Below are 19,979 nucleotides of genomic sequence, written 5' to 3' on the forward strand. Positions count from 1 at the left end.
CTAAGTACTATCGGTATCCGGAAAAATAAATTGCCACTCGATTTGTATTCAAGCACAGCTTCCAGTCATAAACATTTATAGGCTTCTGGCAAAAGTTAACGAGCATTGTATAGAAAAATGTCAATATTTTTTTATTTTAAATATTTTAGGTGTTTTATATTTTTTTTTTCATTGTGTATGAAATTATTTTTTTTAAGATAAATTTATATATTCATACACATTTTAATGACAATTGATGATTTGCAATAGTAAACTCACTCTCACAATATAGCCGTTTCTCTCTCTTATATGTCCTATTAAATTCTTTATTGACTTGAATTTTTTTTTTAATGTAGGAACTTCACGTTTTTATACGATGTTTACAAAACCTAATGTCAAAAGTTTGAATGGCCTTTATTTGGATGGTTCAGCAACTGAATTCATAATATTAAAACATTTAAAAGCTCTAAGCAATAAACTGTATGTAAAAATAAAAACAAAAGAACTCTGCTTAACCCCCAATCTCTGTTGTATAAAATTACAATGTTTAATGAACCAGTTATCTGATCATACATTAATCTTCTTATCATCATTATTAACCCCACATGCGGGCCTTTTTACTCGCATTCCTGATAAAGGTATTAATTGGATCACGTTCATATTTTGTTATTTATTATGGTTTCTGTGTTTTTTAATAATAATTTAAAAATCTATTGTAAAGTTGATTGTAATTTACTTGCCTACATAAAATTATTATGTCAACGATCACAAATATGTTAAAACAACCCATTTAAGTAGTTCGGTGTCATCGTTCATCACAATTTATTCCTTTCCCGGGCAGCAATTTTGAAATCAGGGTGTTATAGTGTCAGATAATTTGGCACCCAAGTACGGTTTAAAACTAAACTTATCTAAGTATATGGGACTGTAAAATTGTGCATTAATATTTTTTCGATTAAACAAAAAAATAAATAAAAAAATCCGATACCGAAACCCATATTGGTTTCAAATCTCATCATTATACCATAATTAGATTCAGAGTAATCCTTGTTTGATTTTGACACCGTAAACTTATTTATGTCGTTGGCCGTACGTGAATATTATTATTTAATACATGAAGGCATCGCTCTTCATTTCGAGAACTCGACTAGAAAACTACTTCGTGTACTAGTTTATAGTATAATGTGCTACCCAGCATTGAGGTAATGGATACTTTCAGAGCTTTCAACAAAGTATCAGGTGATAGCATCGTAATATACGCCTTTGTTAAACCAAAGTTATATCGGGAGTAATTGGGACGCATGTTTTTGATGATATTGAAAGACCTCGGCTCTAATTTCAAACAAGTTAAAATTTCAATTAAAAATATTTTAATGTAATTTATCACATGTTTTATGTTGGTAATTGTTTGTTATTAAGAACGTATTAACCTTGAAAAACAACACAAGAAAAAAAAAATGAGCCCGATAAGTCACCTTTTTCATAAGTTCTCAACTGACAATGAGTGTAAATAAAATAATACCTAAATTACGCCTCATTCCTGTAGGGTTAAGTACAGATAACATCTGTCTAGTATATGTCTGATAGACATCTCTGCATATATGTATATTTTGCTTTATCCATTATCATCACTCTCGTATAAATTAAAGTATTTCTTAACCTGATCTTGTGGAAATTACTTAATAATTACTATTTGGATGTTTCGTTTTTATTTGCAACTCTGCTTCTGTGGGAATTGTCAATTATCCTTATTTAGCGCATGACTTGACTCTCATCATTTGCAATTTGTATGCCAAATTTCAGCAAAACCTTCCCCACTATGAAATGAAAAATTCAATTTTCGCTCAGAACTCGTTTTCACGGTGCATTACTGGATCATGGGCTCATACATTTATAAGTACATTGCAATATCTTCAGAAAGTGTTCAAGCATAAGAGCATTATTGGTTCTCGGTATGATATTTTTTATCCTTTGTATTATTTAAGCTTTCGCAAGAAGCTTATCTCTCGTGGGAATATTAAATGATAATCCTGTAAATTATTTGAATTAAAAAAAAAAAAGATAAACTTCCATCACTGTTTCAAACCATTACTGAGATTATTGTAAACATTCTTGAACTACGTACAGTTAAACAAAGCTAATTTATGTGATTGAAGTTGTAGGTACAATAAACCTTTACTTCTCATTATTAAGATTTGTAATCAAGGTTACGAGTATCAGAAACATCGCAAGAAGCGAAAGAGTATGCGGAGATTGTGGCAAGTGGAAAAATTTTGTCTCTACCTACCCCTCCGGGCAAAAGGCGTAGTTTTACGTATGTATGTATGTAGTCATTTGCAGAAAATAGTACCTATTTAACGATTAAGTTTTATTAATTTTAGCATTTTAATTTAAAAAAATAAAAATTAACACACCTTTATTTACAGATTAATCAGTTTACTAGTGGATTTGGTTGTGCCTTCATAGATATTTTCGTCTCCATTTATTTATTATGCTTTCTTTATACAACTGATATTTGATATATTAAAAAAAATTAACAAACAATATAAACATACAATTTGCAAAATTTCTACTTTAAGGGTATGGGTCAAGACTGTCAGCTCTATCTATCCCATAAGGTATATGGACGTTATTGTATCAGACCGTAGACTTAAATTAAAAGCAAAAGTTCAGTATATTTATCAAGGTGGCGAGGAAAACCAAATAAATTTACTCTTATCCACTGTCTTTAGTATCAGACTTTGAAAATCCTTCAGGGTTAGCAAGATATACAATAATCCATGACTTTAGTCTCTGAGGACACAAAGAAATATGTTATCTCGTTGGAAAAAGGGTCACCGAGGAAAAATATTTTAAGTTTTTTGTATCACGGTCCTTTATTATGTTGTTGATAGTCCACACATACACGTAAACTTTATTTTTATCCCGAACCAGACAGGTAGTATTGCTATTGTATATATAATCGAATTCAAAGAGGTTGTTAGCAAATAGTCTAGAAGAAGAATTCCAAGTTAAAAAAGTTGTCCATTTATCCATTAATTAAAAAAAAAAAAATTGAACATCAATTTTAAATTCTTAACCAATGCCATGAAACTGATATAGAAAAAAAAACTGCTAACAAAGTATATATTACAAGGAATATTTTTCATTTTAATAAAACATTACACATCCCTGTTTCATGTCTTAATTTGAACAACGCCTGGGGGTGAAATTCTGAGTGACAGGAACCGGCCGTGCTCAGAATATGAAACCGTTTTGTACGACACTGCGATAAACGAAATGATCATGAGTAACATTTAGAAAAAAAAAAGAGTAATATATTAACTCGTCCACATTTCTATTCTAAGTTTGGATAATTTTGAAGTTGACGTTACCGCTACTTTTACAATGACGCGGAACCAATGTTGTGAAAAATATATGACAATTATTAAGTAATGTTGAAATGTTCCATAATAATGAATAAAATATTAAATTTTGAGTACGCCTTTGAATTCGCCCATGTAAAACACAAAATCCCGTTAATTTAAAATCCCGCGAGAATTCTGAGAAAAAATAGAAGAACATTTTTAACCTTATGTAAAAAAAAGATAATAATATATGTGGACTGAATTTTACTTAAACAAATAACTTGTATTAATGTAAAAAAATACTACTTAAAATCTAGTCCGAGCTTGCATGACAACACTGAGATCTGAAATAAAAGAAAAATATGTAAACTAACAGATATTATCAAGTATTTTATCTGCAAAAAAAAAGCAATATCAATAACCACGTTAGTCTAAAATTTTAATAAACAATGCTAAGTCTTAAAATCCACGAATACAAATATTGGCAGTTTAATCTATACCTACGCCAGCTGTTACTTTAGGAAACGTTACGAGTAATATCCTCAATTTTTCTCAGAAGTATTTAATTTGAAGGCCTTTTTTATTACGGCCATAAGTTACAGTAGTTGTTAAATTCTTTTTATGATCGTCGGCATATTTTGTTTCAGATTACGAGCAAAATGTCAGCTCCTACTACGGACAGTACAGAAGCTATCACCAACTCAGGATATGGGAGTAGCGATGAGACCGCCAGTCTATTAGTCTCTGGCCCTTCAGTAACAGTCATCGTTCCTTCAGTAGCCACAGAGAATAGAACAGCTAAACCTATCTTACAAAGGCAAGATTGCACGACACATTTACGTCCGCAGCTGTCAGGCGGACCAGGAAGCGAAGAGAGCGCGACTTCCGTAAGATTGGAAGATGGGGCGGCGAGATCCGTTCCGGATATAGAACTACAATGTCGAGAAATACCCGCAGACCGACCTCAGACACTCGTCTCACCTATCGCAACCTGCTCCCACCGAGGGTCAGTGACCGCGTGCCAACTAGTGCCGCAAACGTACTCTAGATGTCGCGTTTGCGAGAGGCGGCAGTCGACAGCGCCAATGTCGGCATTGCAACTAGCGCGATCTGTGTCGCGGGAAAGCGTACGTTCCGCGATTCACTACCCGTGTGGTTGCAGTTCGCTCCACGCAGTTAGTACTTGTCCTGTTATACAACCTCCAGCCTTACTGCTGCCGGCGACAAGTACCAGAATCATCCGGCAGAGCTCGCAGCCTGAATCTAGCGCATGCGCGGCCCACTGTCCTCACCATGGCCATCACCACCCTAGCGCCTCGCTGCGGCAACTAAGAGAACCAGGAGACGGAATAGCCGGCATCGCCGCAGACTCGCTGCGAATCAACGGTGGCATGCGTCCCTTCAAACAGGTAAGTGCACCACCTTGTAGATGGCGCTACTAGTATACAATATTTAATTTGCTCGAAGTTTGAAAATATAGAACAGCGTTGTGCTTATCCATGTGTCAGAAAACTCATCTAATCGTCATACAAATCATGAAAACCGGAATCATATTTCATTTCATTTGGATTTATCTGTTAACGACAAATGACTGGCCGTTAAAGTGATTAATGTTGAGAGGACCGCTATAATGATGTTAGCAAAAACAATATCCTCAGCGATGTAATGGACGAAAAAATTTACGGTGTAAAAAAATTTGCCAGTAACAAGCTCTTTGTTGGAGGAATAAGCGCTGAACAAACAGTCGGACAGTGCTGCGGGAAACGCTATCTAATTAAAGTTAAGTGAATTGCTGTAAGAAAACAACTCTATAATTGCCGATGCGGCTTTTTCCAACTTTCTTTAATACGAGGCAAATTAAAAAGCCAATATAATTAAGGTAACTCGAGTGTTTACAACGAATACTTATGTTTTAACATTTTTTTATTATGGTGTAGTACAGAATTTATGTCATAATTCTTCTTTATTTATTAAACCGTATTCTAACTTGACTTTACGTACGCAAGTTAAAAAGTGTGCCAACTTTTAATAAAAGTTGTCACTATTATCTTCTCATTGTTTCACAAAAAGTAATGAAACGTTTTTAGTTAAAAGAATGTAAGCGATTATACAAAAAGTGAAATTTAGGAATTTCTACTTGTCATAGTAAAAGATACAAATAAGGAAAATTATATGGAAAAGATAAGTTAAGAGGCAGGAAAAGCAATTAGCGTAGCGGAATTATAAGGATTAGAAATTAGTGTATTAAACAATCACAATATATCCGTACTAGTCGTAATAATTAAATTAACATATTCAGTTTCATATTTATTAAAATTTCATCACATGAATAATGGCAAACATCAACAGAGACATCAACTAGAATCTGAACAAAATCTGTCAAAATTGTAACAAAATTCCTTTCCAGTTGGTGTAAGTGCTGTGTAGGGTCTTGAGTCGGGTCACTTCAAATCAAATCAAATGATTTGATTATTTTTACCTGCAGGGACTACTCCTCTGCCCTCAAACCCTGTCGCAGACTCGCCGAGCCCGACTGAGACGAGCATTTACTGAAGCCACCGGAGATACAGTTACCTACGTTAAGACGGTGGGCTCAAAATTATTGGATTATGCACCGCCAATTACCGCCGTCGACTGTACAACGTCATCCTAATTGGAACTCACATTGGCTACGTCATATCAGACTAAATTATGCAACCAACAATCATATTAGTAACAGCACAAATCTAGCGTCAAATTAGATGTAAAATCACGTACGCTTAGAAGTAATTTAGCCTTAGTTGCCCTTAATGCTCACGCCAAGTATTAGGTTGTACAGTCGAAACGCCGGTATCTCCGAACTTATCACCAAAGTAATTTGTTAGTTGGCGAATGTGTCGTACTTACAGCTTCGTCTAATGACCACAGATAGCCCCACGACCCCGCTCCACAGCACTGATCGCTTCTCACGAACAAATCGTTTTCTACATCTCATTCGAGCAAATGACGTCACACGCACGCCTTTCGGCATTGGCAAATTAGCTTTAAATGTCGATTGTCTTGATATCACCAATATGTTCCACAGGTTTATCGCATACATGTTTTTCTTTCGAGACATCATCATTTGCTGCGTCATGGTTCCAGGGGGAAAACTTTTTGTCACCGCTTAAAAGAACCCATATCTCAAGCGATACACAGCACTACACTTCCATTTGCAAACCATATATTCACGTTTGATGGATATAGCGCTATGCACTTTAGATCAATGACTAGATTGCACATTGTTATTTTTTTGTACTTAGATGACGTTTTTATGTTATTGTTCCATGCTTCGGACAAGCAAGTTAAGGTAGTTTACCTATTCCGAAATCGTTTTGTAGGAAAACATTTAAAAACTTGAAAAACATAAGCAACAGCAAATCATATGCAAATAAAATTGGAAAATGTTTGAACAAAACATTTTGGCTTAAAAATTAAATTACTCCATATTACCCACAAGAATAATTTCACGTCTACTCTCTCAGAATTTTAAATGCGTTCAGTTTAATTTTGTGCTCTACTTCCTAACGTTCGGTTCATGTTTCTTCAATTGTAACCCCTAATGTATTAACCGATAAACTCTCACGCTTCCCTTAATATGTATTTAAATTTAGCACTTTAGAACAATAAAAGAGCGTAGAGGTAATAAAACAGATGTATGGATCTCGAGTATGTCGGTAAAAGCAAGAACCATGATCAGGTTCCCTGCTAAAACAAATTTAAAATTGGGGGAAGAGGTAACAATCAATAGTTGTTTTTTTTTTCATATCGCCAAAACATGTGCAGTTTAAACATTATTATTTTAAAAATTACGATTAAGTCATTTAAATATAGAAGCTACGTTTAGTACATTGAAAAGATCGTCATTTTTAATTATTATAATACTCTTATATACATGCACCTAATAATTCTCGCTTTTCGTAAGTTGTTCTAATATTTCTGGAAAAATAATTTAAATCCAATGTAGGAAAATCTTCAGTTGTGTTTTATTGGAGTTTGGACTAAACAACAGTAATAGAATATTGCGATTTCAGAACCATCCTCTTGGAAGATTGTAAAAAGCTTCAAATATTTTGAGAATATTATTTTCCCTGATGTGAGTCGCTGAATAGCATCATTCTGAGATTAGGAGCTTGTGGCAACTTCGTACTCGATTTAAGTATATTGGGTATATAATATAGCTACGTAAAGTAAGTAGGCGTGATATTGAAGATTATTCTGCATCGAAGCACATCTTCATTTATTGCCTCGTGAGAAAAATTGTGCCATCTTCTAGCGGTGAGCACTTCATTTATATTCTTCGCCTCAATTTTTATGCGATATGATTTTACATAATATTTCCTTAGTGCTAATAGAATAACTTGAAGGATTTGAAATTAAAATAATTGAATTTTAGTTTTTCTTCCGACATTTTAAAATATTTTTTTTTTCAGGACGGTATTGTTTAGATGCATTCTTAGGCAAATACCAGATTAATAATGAAAGAGATACAAAGATATCAATAACATTACTGCAGTTTATATACTGCAATAAATATTTTTAGTTTTGTTTACAAGAATGTCATCTGCCATTTTGAGTTATACACAAACAAAGTACGATTTATTGTTCAATTTATTAGTCGTTGGGATGAAAAATTTGAAAAGGAAAACTGCGTTACTTTTTAAAGCAAATAAATTTTGATGTGCCAAATTGCGACTTTGGTAGACGAACAAATTTTTTTTTCTCTTATATAAACGGGTTTTAAAGTAAAATAAAGCAACTACTCAAAAATCATGAGTACAAAATTGAAGCAGAGAAAGGTAATGAAAATAACCAAGTCTAATTTAATAACGTCTTGGAATAAAGAATCCAAGGGCGGCTGAACAGAGACATCAAAATACTATTAAAATTGCAAATTGCCTAAAGTACTACGATAAAAGGTCTAACAAAATACCAATTTGTATAATATATAACCACTTCGAAAGGAGATTGCCAGAATGCCCTCGGAGAATGGTTCGGTTCAGTCTGATATTGTCTGTTCCAAGTGGAATATCGAATTATGTGTATTTATTGGGATATTCAATATAATTCGGGATCAAGATCATCGTCTTAATGCACCGTATATTGTTTTTTTTTTATTTTTTTTTAAATTAGGTATTACTGCATTAGTGTATTAAGAGTACTTTAATCTACTTCGACTTTATATTAAACAGGCCTTAGCCCAGAACTTACGTCAGTAGATATTTTTTTAATTTTAGCCTTATTCTTTCAGTATTCTCGACTATGCGGTGTAAAGACCATAACAAGATAGCAGTAACTTTTTCCTTTGTTAATATATTCAGGACAAAATGAAGATATTAGAATTTGCGTACTACTTATGGTTTAACCACGATATATGCATTTATATAATGCATTTATATGTAGGTATATAATAAAAGTTTCAAAACATAAAATAAAACTACAAACTAATTCGCATGTCATCTGCCTTAAAAAGCATAATAATTATGCAACCATTGAGTTTGCCTAACCTTGTAATACTCAGAATGCAGCTACAGTCACAAGAAGGTTCTTAAGAAATCACTTGAGATCTGAACAGTTAGTGCACTTTGTCACGAAGTTAATAAAAATAAATTAGCTTTAGTAGGTTAAATGTTACGGTTGACAAGGGAAGCCAGATAGTTTCTAACAAGTAATTCAAATCCAGCAGGAGAAATATTATGCCGTGGTGCGCTTGGAACGAGGAGTACCCTTGTTGAACCAGTTACCTTCACCACACGATCACGTTCGGAATATTACTGACGAAAATATTAATGAGTTTTTTTCTTTTTTTTTTTGTTATAATTAGTAATTATCTTAAATTATTTTTAATGAAAAAAATAAAATAAAAAAGCAACTTACGAAAAGCGGAAATACTTATATAAATAAAACTATTCCGTTATCGATTGACTAACTGACTGAAAGAGGACATACAACCAAAACCTCTGGATTTAAAAGTGTTGGTATGTTTGTATGTATGTAAGTATAAATGTTTATTGGGTGGTCTAAAGAAAGAATTTCCCGAAACTATTTAATTAGTAATACATATAATTCGTCAAAATTCTTATTCAAAAAAATTCCAACCATTATTACTGAATAATAATTAGAACAAAGCCTCTGATTTGGCAGCCTTTCTGATGTAACTATATAATCAGCTCTTGGAACATTGCCTGAAACCATTGGAACCGACAGTTGTGCTTTGTCTTGCAATTTTATAGAGAAAAGGTAAGGCTGAGGCTTGTCGAAATAAAGATTATTCTAGGGTAAACGACTTTTTTATTTTCTAAACCGTGTGACACATAATTAATATTACAGACATTTGTAGTAAAAAGTTATTTTATCACGTCATACATGTACCATGTTTTTATCTATCACGAGGTAGACAGCTCCAACTGTCTCGAAATGACTGGATGTCTTACTGATGGTATTGAGATTCCGATAGTGCCAAGTTGCTAGGCCATCGCCAAAAAGAAACCTATGTATGCACAAAACAAAATAAATATTATTAATATAATTACTGTGTAAGTAAAATAAAAAGGTCATTAAATTGTCGATAACCTATGGCACGCTTGAAGGGAATAATATAAGAAAAAATTAAAAGGCTCTTTTATGTAAAGTTAAAAAATATTTAACTTATACAATTTATTATCAAATGTGATTTGCATGTATCAAATCAAATATTGTACTTTTTGAGCAGCATTTGTTTCAAATATATTGCTCAGAATGTAAAATATTTCATTCGTTTGGCCTAACCTTTTGAATTTGCACCATCTTTTATTACCCACGTTTACTGCCGGGACAATAGGTAATGATAAGACGAAACACGAGCAGTTAATGCTAATAAAACCAGATTACGATAATTATATACCGCTTAATTTGTTCACGTAAACAATGTCTACAGTGCTCAATGAAAATTTATTAGAAGGTATATTTAAATTTATTTCTGAATTGGGTGTTTTTTTTTATAATAAAATATAATTTATTAACTATCTACTTTTTTAAAATATTTTTAACATTTTATAATTTTTATTATTATACTCACAAATATCTTAATGAACTATACACATGCACGGTTATTTTTATTCTAGACCTAAGAACAACTTTCCGCATAGAAATACCTAGTTCGTTTACCCGGTGGCTCATTCATAGAAAAAACAGACTACATACGATCACAGTTGCTCCGGCGTGAAAAAAATTCCGTTGTTTAAAAAAAAAGTAGTACATACCAAATTTCAAGTTTCTTAATTCAGCGGTTAGGGCTGGGCGTTGTATATCAGTTAGACATTCAATAACGGAAGAGTTTTAGAAAATAGAATTAAACAAAAACAAAACAAAAATCAGCGCCTAAAATAGTGAAGTTGGTATACTTTAACTCAAAAATTGTTTATTGCAAATTGGTATCTCGTAATCAATTTGTGAACTGATTAAATTTGGCCTTATCCAGCGGCAGCGAGGCAGTCGAAAATAATTGCATTAAACCTCATAACCGAGCGAGTTTTATATGTGAAAAGTAGCCGCTATGAAATTATATGAAAATGAAACTAGCAGGCAGGCGACATTTTGAAAACACAGTTATCATCAGGAATAATGTCGAGTCATTATTTTAGTAAATAAGCAATATAATTATTTTACTTATTATTTTTAATGACAGTCAAAAAGATATAGGTTTAGTAAGCTGCATCTCTCCAGAAGTCAAGTCAATCAAGGTAATAATTCTAATATTTTTTGAAAGGATGTTTATTTCCGTGTTTTACGTCGAAACCACTGAAGCGATCTCCATGAAATTTTGCATAAACATAGTGTGGTCTACGGAGAAGAACATAGGGTAATTGCACGGAGGCAGAGCTGCGCAATCTCGTGTTGTTAAAAATGAATAAAAGCGTGATTTTGTGTATTTATGTAAGTAATAATAATTACATAAATACACAAAATTACGCATACATATGTCAATTACTATTCCTCACTGAATAGACAGAGCCAACAGGCTTGAAAAGACTCGAAGGTTAAGCTCAGCTGAATGTACAAATGACTATAATATAATGAATGAAATACTCGAGTGATCGTTTGCTATTTCTAATATCATACCTTGCTTATTTTGCAAACTAGATTCCCCCCAAACCCAAAGCCTGAAAGCTTCAAAGCATGCAATATGAATGTTGTTTTAGGCAAAGTTTGAATTCAGTAATGTGATTACTTATATCAATTTAGCTTCTACTAAGGCCAGTTCTGCTATATTGAGTTAGCAAGAATGTTGGTTAATTTTTTTGTTAATAAGGTCATGGTTAAAACAAATAGTATTATATCGACTTATATAATAATCATTTTATATACAGTAGAATTTTTTGCGCCGTTAGGTATCTGCTAGTTATTTTTTGGCGTTGTACTTTAAAATAAATTCAATTTATCAATATTTTTTCTTGTCCTTTGTGAGGCGGCAATGAAACTAAGCACTTTCTCTTATATAATAAGACTAGCTTTTGCCCGCGGCTTCGCCCGCGCAAATGTATTTTAGATTATAAAATAAATAAAATTTCACCCATTTTTTAATCCCGTATCGTGCGGGACTGTTTTAAGTTTATATTTGATTTAAATTCATATGGCTTCTCCCGTCTCTTCTCGTTCTGTTCCGTCCCGTCACAACCTGTTGTGTCCCGTCCTGCCCCGTCCAGTCCTCCTATCCTGTCCCATCCTATTTAGTGCCATCCTGCTTTCCGCAACTGACACGTATTTTTTACTAACCAATATATTTACAATACAAATGAACAAAACACAACGAAACGTCTTCAAGCATGAATACGAAACGACCAACAACTTATTAACGGAGGGTAAAAATGCTTTCAAAATCATAGAAGTCTTATTGATTGTCGAACGACAAACGATAGCGACTTTGACATGGTGGCGCCATCTATTGCTACATTATCAAACAAATTGTTCATTGAAGGAATAAATTTTCTTATCTTTTGCATATCAAAAATTAACACTTATAAGGGTTCCATCGTACCTTAAGGGTAAAAATGGGACCCTATTACTCGACTTCGGTGTCCGTCTGTCTGTTAGTTTGTCTGTCCGCTCACCCATCCTCCTGTCACCAGGCGTGTCTCATGATCCGTATTAGCTAGACAGGTGACATTTTCACAGATTATAAATTTCTGTTGACGTCAAAATAAAAATACTAAAACTGTATGCATACCAAATTTCATCAAAATCGGCCTAGCGGTTAGGCCGTAAAAGCGGAACGATGATTCACCCCCCCTTTAACTGTTTTGGGGGTTGTTTTTTGAAAAAAAAGTAGCCTATGTTTGAACTCGTATCTTAATCTATATGCATTTCAAATTTCATCAAAATTGGTTCAGCGGTTCAGGCGTGAAAGCGGAACGATGATTTTCATACAAACTTTCACCCCCCATTTGACTATATTGGGGGTCGAATTTTGAAAAAAAGTAGCCTTTGTTTGAACGCGGGTTTTAAACTATATACATACCAAATTTCATCAAAATCGGTTCAGCGGTTCAGGCGTGAAAGCGGAACGATGATTTTCATACAAACTTTGACCCCCCATTTGATTATTTTGGGGGTCGAGTTTCCCCCCTTGGGGGTTGACATTTCAAAAATCCCTTCTTAGTGCTCACTTATGTTACTAAAGGAACCTCTGTTCAAAATCTCAGACTCCTATACCGAGCGGTTTCGGCTGTGCGTTAATAAATCAGTCACCCAACCGCACCCCCTAAATCACGATTGGAGGGTAGTTTGAAAAAACTTATAATGTCAAACATATTTACTTGCCTATGTACGTGTTCATGCCAAGTTTCAAGTTTATAAACCCAAGGAATAAGATTTTTCATAGAAACGTTTTTACCCCTTTTCCCCCCCTTGGGGGTTGAATTTCCAAAAATCCTTTCTTAGTGCTCCCCTACATATCCCAAGGAACCTACATTCCAAATTTCAGCTGTCTACGACCAGTAGTTTCGACTGTGCGTTGTCTGTCAGTCAGTCACTCAGTAACGGAAGAGTTTTATATATATAGATGAGCATAAGTTGAATACAAGTATTGTGAACATAGTGATTGTAACATGGTGATAGTATACTATCACTATGTTCACAATAATATATTCGAAATCATAATAAACAATAACAATTCCAAAATCAACTTACTATGGCAAAGTTCCAATTGAACACAATACATGACAATAGGCTGCCTACATAGAACCTTGTGATATGAATTATGTCCTGGACCACACAATACGTTCCATTACACTGAGCTAATGCGTTCATGATCGTCTGATACGAGATTCGATTTCACATTATTGACGATAATTTATGCTGAATTTACGCCGGTTTAATAATTAGTAAATAAAATAGATTTAGGTCAGAGCCCGATTTAGTATGTGCGGGGATTTTGTGCAGGTAAAATTTGTAAGGACAACGTCTGTGTTTTCATAAATCGGCTAATTTCGAAGTAACTTATTGTCTTTTTAATTGGTATTATATATTAGAGCACCATTCGTGCACCAAGAGGCCACATTAAAAAACTACATGTCAAATTTTTAATCACTAGACACAGCGGGTTGCGGTTTGATATGTGAATCAGTCAGTCAGTCAATATATCAGTTTTCAAGCAACATATCCTTAACTTTTTCTTAAATACCTTAACAGTTAACAAGTGAAGCAACTTGTAAATGTGACAGGGAGAAAAGAAAATAAAATATTTATGTCAGCAATTTTCTGAACAATCTTCTGCGCAGCAGCCGTAAGTTTGTCAGAAGGAATACGCGCACAACATTTGAAATGGGTTGGTTTATTTCACGACCTTTCTTCACCTTAAGCCTGCTTTTCACTTCCCCAAATACAGTCTTCGTTGCAATCGTAAAATACATACAATATTTACACATTTCGGCGTAAACACTTCAATGTATTTACTCTGAGCCAGGTGCGCTTACTGTGCAATGGCTTACTTTAACCTGCTGGTTTTAGCTATTTCAGTTATTTTAGACTTTTTGTTTGGAACCAAATTTCACAATAGAAATTTTATTATCATAAGTGAAGTGAATTTTTTTAAAAGAAAAATCAGGAAAAATTTTGAGGCATTGTCTGCATCCATTCTGATATCACAAAACAAATGTATTATTTTATCACATGCCCAGGTTTACTTCTACTTTTGTCAAGTACCAATGTCTATCTTCTGAGTTTTGATCATTATTTTAAGTCTAAATGCTCTTACGTTGATGAAAACCATAGCGAGGATAACTTGCACAATTCAGGCAATCAGGTGGGTAACCACGATTCGTTATAGGTCGAATTATGGGTCAGGTTCCCCGGCAGTGATTGTGGAGGTCAGATTTGGGTCGCTTTGTGTTAAACCTGCTTAACCCAAAGATCATGTTCAAAGGCGAACCCTAGGCTACAGGGAGGTGAGGATGTAACCAAAGCTAGCCTCAGCAGGAACAAGAATCATTGCTACATTTTGCGCTAATTTTCTAAGTCCGGTTGCACTATTTGATCGAAATCATAACACCAAAATCCTAGTTCTCAAATATACAAAACTCCCTGAATATACTAAAACATCCACGTTACACGAATCCATGTAGTTTTTACAATTGGGGTCCCACGTGACGACCTCAAGACCCGATAAGGCGATGAGGATTTATTGCGGGGTTGACCTCCTCAGGCTTATCTGATTCACTGAGGGCCAAACACGGACTTGGATTCGCGGACGTAATGTTACTTTTGTCTTATTTTATTTTTACCCTTATCTCGAGTTAAAGCTGTGCGCGATGACCTTAATTTTGAAGTTATTGACTATACCGCGACAATTTACAAGGTTGACTGGAGTTTTTTGCAATAAAGTTATACGTAAATAAAGTTAAAGTATTGTTTTATTTTATATTACAAATAATTTTATTAATAAATCATTTAAAAGATTCATTACTGACACAGGGCTTATAATAATGAAGGATTTTTATTATACTTTACCTATAATTACAATATCGTACAAAATTTGTAATAATAATGCGTTATTTAAAATAAAAACTTAACAATGTAAAAAATAACCGAAAATGTTATATTAGTGAGGTGAAACCTTACTTAGTAGAAAAACAGTTATCAAGTCAATATTTGCGCTTTAAAAATAATGAAGTAACCAATGACTTGCACGCCACTGGCTGGAATAAAGTAAAAAAGAAATTAAATGCAAATGTATTAATATTATATTTAATTACTCATTTACTGAAAGGTATTATTATTAATATTAAACCATTATCACGTCAGAATTCTATATATAAATTCACGTGACCTATTTACTTACAGTAGTATTTGTCATATTCCTTCGAGTGGCAGGATTAATATTTATTAAAAAAAGTCTTCAATCTGTCGAAGAAAATAAATGTGATGAAAAATATGAAAACCCATCTTCGATTTTAGTTTTTTTATATTATTCGCCCTATCTATTATAACTGCTATTCTCGGACGATGAATCTGATAACACAAAATAAAGAGAGATACATACATACATAAAATCACGCCTCTTTCCCGGAGGGGTAGGCAGCGACTACCTCTTTCCACTTGCCACGATCTCTGCATACTTCCTTCGCTTCATCCACATTCATAACTCTCTTCATACAAGCTCGGCGGATTCGGGTACTTGTATAAAAAGAAATTTTAATAAGAAAAGGCAAGGTACTTAAAGAGACAGCCTTACTATTTTTTTTTGTCTAGTATAGAGTCGTAAAGGTCTTTGTACGTAATGTATTATGGAAGAATGATGTAGCAACTCACGCGATACTAGTTTGTTTGCTGTAAGTAAGCGATTGATTTACGATATAATAACTTCGACGTTATATAAGCTGTAGGTTTTTGTGCTAGATCGATTGTCCCGGTTTCAAAGTCAATACATGTGAGGATAATTTAATTGTTTGTGTTATAGTTACAAAATAAACGACGCTTTTCTTGATAAACAAATTTATTTCAATATTGAAGTGCACTTATTTGAATGGTTAAGTTATATCTATATTTATTTCCAAAAACTGTTTGGTGCCTAAAGCAATTAATGTTTACACTCATCAAATTTCTAAATAAGTTTTACGAAAAGCATAAATGTTTTATTTCTCAATTGATACTGTGAATCTTGTCTCACATAATTACGTTATAAATCAGTTGGAGCGAGCACGGAACCGACCCGTGGATTAGCAAGGAACGTTAACTTTAACGTAAGACTAAAGCTAATTTATTTTGAGTAAAAGCAAAAATCTCTATCGTAGATTTAAGATGCGAGATAACATAGAGTTAATGAAATATATATAAATACATAAATAAATAGCATTATTTGTTAATTTACAACCGAATAATGACAAAGTACATGTTGAAGAATACGAAAAATCTTGAAACAATAACTTAGCAAAAATGAGAGCTGTAATTCTAAAGCTATAGATAAAGAACAATTTACCCAAAATTCAATTTGCCGCGATACGTTGGGAGACTTTAAATCCTGAACTTTATATATATACAATATCGTTGTATGATTTGAATTTGAAATATACGTGGGAATGAATCAACAGCTAACTCCTAACTGCACTTTATCGACAGTGTTTGATGGTTAGCTGGCAGTGCAAAATCGTTACTCAGACGATGGATGCACATTGCACAGTTTTCAAACCGCTTCAGGAAATGTTTACCTTCCAATTTGGACATAAATTGGGAATTTTGAAACACACGATAGTTAATTATCACGTAAATTTAGTTGAAATTAAAAACTAAACATTCGTTAAGTATTACATCATTTAGTTATGCGATGTTATAGGAATGGTTCCAAAAGAAAAAAAAATGTTCTTTTCTTCATTTTATCAAATGCGGGCTAGACAGAGCCAATAGTATTGAAAAGACTGATAAATATTCAGCTGTTTGTCTTAATGATAGAATTTAGATTCAAATAGCCACAGGTTGCTAGCCCATCGCCTAAAGTAGTAGTCCTATTGTTTTTGCAATCGGTGCTGGGAATCACACGACACTATTTTTTTCTATCCTAATAACAAGGTTAAGTTACAATTAAGTCAAAAGTAGATGTTGAAATATTTCCTTTAGAGAAAATATCTTGGATTCAACTAAGACAATTTGAAGTAAATATTGAAGGAGGCTTAATTTTTGTGACATAATTGAGTGATCACTTGATTGTCCATCGGGCTCCTCTTGATATTTCCTGCTGACAGAAGTTAAGAGTCTTTTTGACGTTTTTCATCTTTAAAAGTAAAATGTAACTATCTTATCTGTTTTATGATGAAAATAATGTCAATTTTCTATTTAGAAAGGAATTTAGACACTAATGAAAAAAATCTTTAAAACGATATTTTGAAAATATATATGATTCTATAGCAGTCATCATATGTATCAGAAAACGTCATGACTTTACACGATGTAACTCAACACGACCTAAAGAAAGACCCTTTCTCAAATTGAATTGAAACCCACATCACTATGTAAAACACCTTTCCCGTTTCACTTTTTTATTTTTCAAGAAAAAAATGCGAATGTTATGTAAAAAGCTTAACCGGTTTAGCACAATACACGACATTTTCCAAGGGATTTAACAAAATGGCTAGCTCTGGTACCATCGCAATTTTGGGATCAAGGACCGACAGTCGCATTGCCCACAGTTTTGTTCAACTTGTCGAATGTTTACCTTTTTAACTCGTATTTGCATTATATATAAATATATAATATATACGAGACAAATTACACAGATTGATTTAGCCTCGAAGTAAGTTCGAGACTTGTGTTACGAGATACTAACTCAACAATACTATATTTTATAATAAATACTTATATAGATAAACATCCAAGACCTAGGCCAATCTGAGATAGTTCGTTCCTCATCATGCCCTGGCCGAGATTCAAACCCGGGACCTCCGGTGTCACAGACAAGCGTGCTACCGCTGCACCACAAAGGCCGTCATTATAAATTATATGCATTATAAATAAATAAAATATTTGTTTCAAAGAAAAGGTCCCTAATTACTAACAATTTTGATGAAATGCTGTACAATGATACGAATTATGATAAAAATAACACCAGGGTTTAAATGTCTTTAGCAAGATTGGTATATTACTAGCCGTTAAGTATAAAGACGTATTAATGCGTAACAAATAGTTTTAACTTCTAATGTAATAGGTAACTTATGTATCAGTTTTCAAAAGCTATTCTATTTATTGGACCGTTAAGTAAAGTTATCACGCGAGTTCATTAAAATTGGAAACAAGACCAAACCACAACTTTCGGAAAAATGGTACTGATTGACTTTTTTTGTTTCTGGACCAATGATAATAATGATGATAAAGATTTTAAGATAGTCTTTACTTTCTCACTTTCGCAATATTTTCCATGATAAATACACAATATAAATAGGAGACGCGCATTTTCTACATCTATAATGCTTTCATATGCAAAGTGAGAAAATGCATTAACTACAACGTGCTTGTATCCTGAAAGCAAAGTCATCGTGAATGGGCGACATTCCGTTACACACACTAACTTGGCGTGTTTATTATGGCCCATTGAGGATGACGAGGCAAGCTAAAAATAATTACAAACTAGCAATTAAATATGAATTGGAATGTACAAAATAAAAAGATAAGTATATTTACTAAATATAATAATCATAGCTACAGCTTCCGTGGTCAATGGTTAAGGTGGCCGAATAAAAAAGCGCAATGTGCAGAAAGTTGACTAATGATCGCTAAACAATTCTGAAAACATCTGCACATTCAGGCAACTGGATCAGTTCATTATACAATATGGAATGCGTTCTACTGTTAAGGTTGCAGGGGTACTGTTAAGGTTTCTTCACGTGAAAACCTGACTTTGCTAATCCAAGATCACGACTGAAGGAGGACGCAACCGGGTATAATTTCAATTGGATAAATTTAATAAATAGAAAATTCATTACATACCTAAAAATACAATAATCATGCTGTAGAACCACGAAAATGTAAAACACAAAATCGCTCTAAAAATAATCCTCTTGAAAATGCAGAATTATATGCTACATTCAGTAAATACACTTTGTAAGTCTAGCCGTAATTATCTGAACTTTGCAAGACAATTACATACAAGACTATGGTTCACAATCACCGCATTTCAGGAGATAATTGGCTGCCGTCTAAGGATCATGCGACTAACTACCTAACTGATTGGCGGGTGTTATCAGATAAGGGAAGCTAAGTGAGAAGGCTTACGAGTAGTTTGGCAAGGGTGAACTTGAAACGTTTGATGAAAGCACGAAAATAGTTCAGTTAATTAGGCATTCCAAGGAATGTATTCTGAAGCTTTAAATGTGTTACCATCAAAACATTTTAAATAAAGAGATAATAAGTCCATAGTTCTTTATATAAAAAGGTAAGAGGCGGGCATTTCGAAAATATTTAGGCCAGTGGTGTATATATTTATGCAAATCACAATCCCACTTTTCCCAAAATACTTGAGAAGTGTTATTTAACTTCAATCTAGTGAATGGATAGCTCTCAATCAACGTAACCGTTGATTTTCGCTTTTCATTATTCAAATCACAATACGAACGCTATTTACGTGCAAAGAGACAACAAAGACGATATAATTTATTAGTGAGTAATCCATTC

At 33.5% G+C, this 19,979-nt stretch overlaps 1 protein-coding gene across 1 annotated transcript in view; it reads left to right on the forward strand.

Moving 5' to 3' along the window:
* Positions 1-19,979, forward strand: part of LOC106129591 (small conductance calcium-activated potassium channel protein) — a 173,672-nt gene that overhangs the window by 56,219 nt on the left and 97,474 nt on the right. Inside the window, exon 2 of the mRNA XM_060948477.1 lies at positions 3,974-4,735. Coding sequence (XP_060804460.1) covers positions 3,986-4,735 — 750 coding nt within the window. The 5' untranslated portion in view covers positions 3,974-3,985. The remainder of the gene's footprint in view (positions 1-3,973; positions 4,736-19,979) is intronic.

This window comes from Amyelois transitella, chromosome 16 (genome assembly GCF_032362555.1).
Source record: "Amyelois transitella isolate CPQ chromosome 16, ilAmyTran1.1, whole genome shotgun sequence".
Classification (NCBI taxonomy): domain Eukaryota; kingdom Metazoa; phylum Arthropoda; class Insecta; order Lepidoptera; family Pyralidae; genus Amyelois; species Amyelois transitella.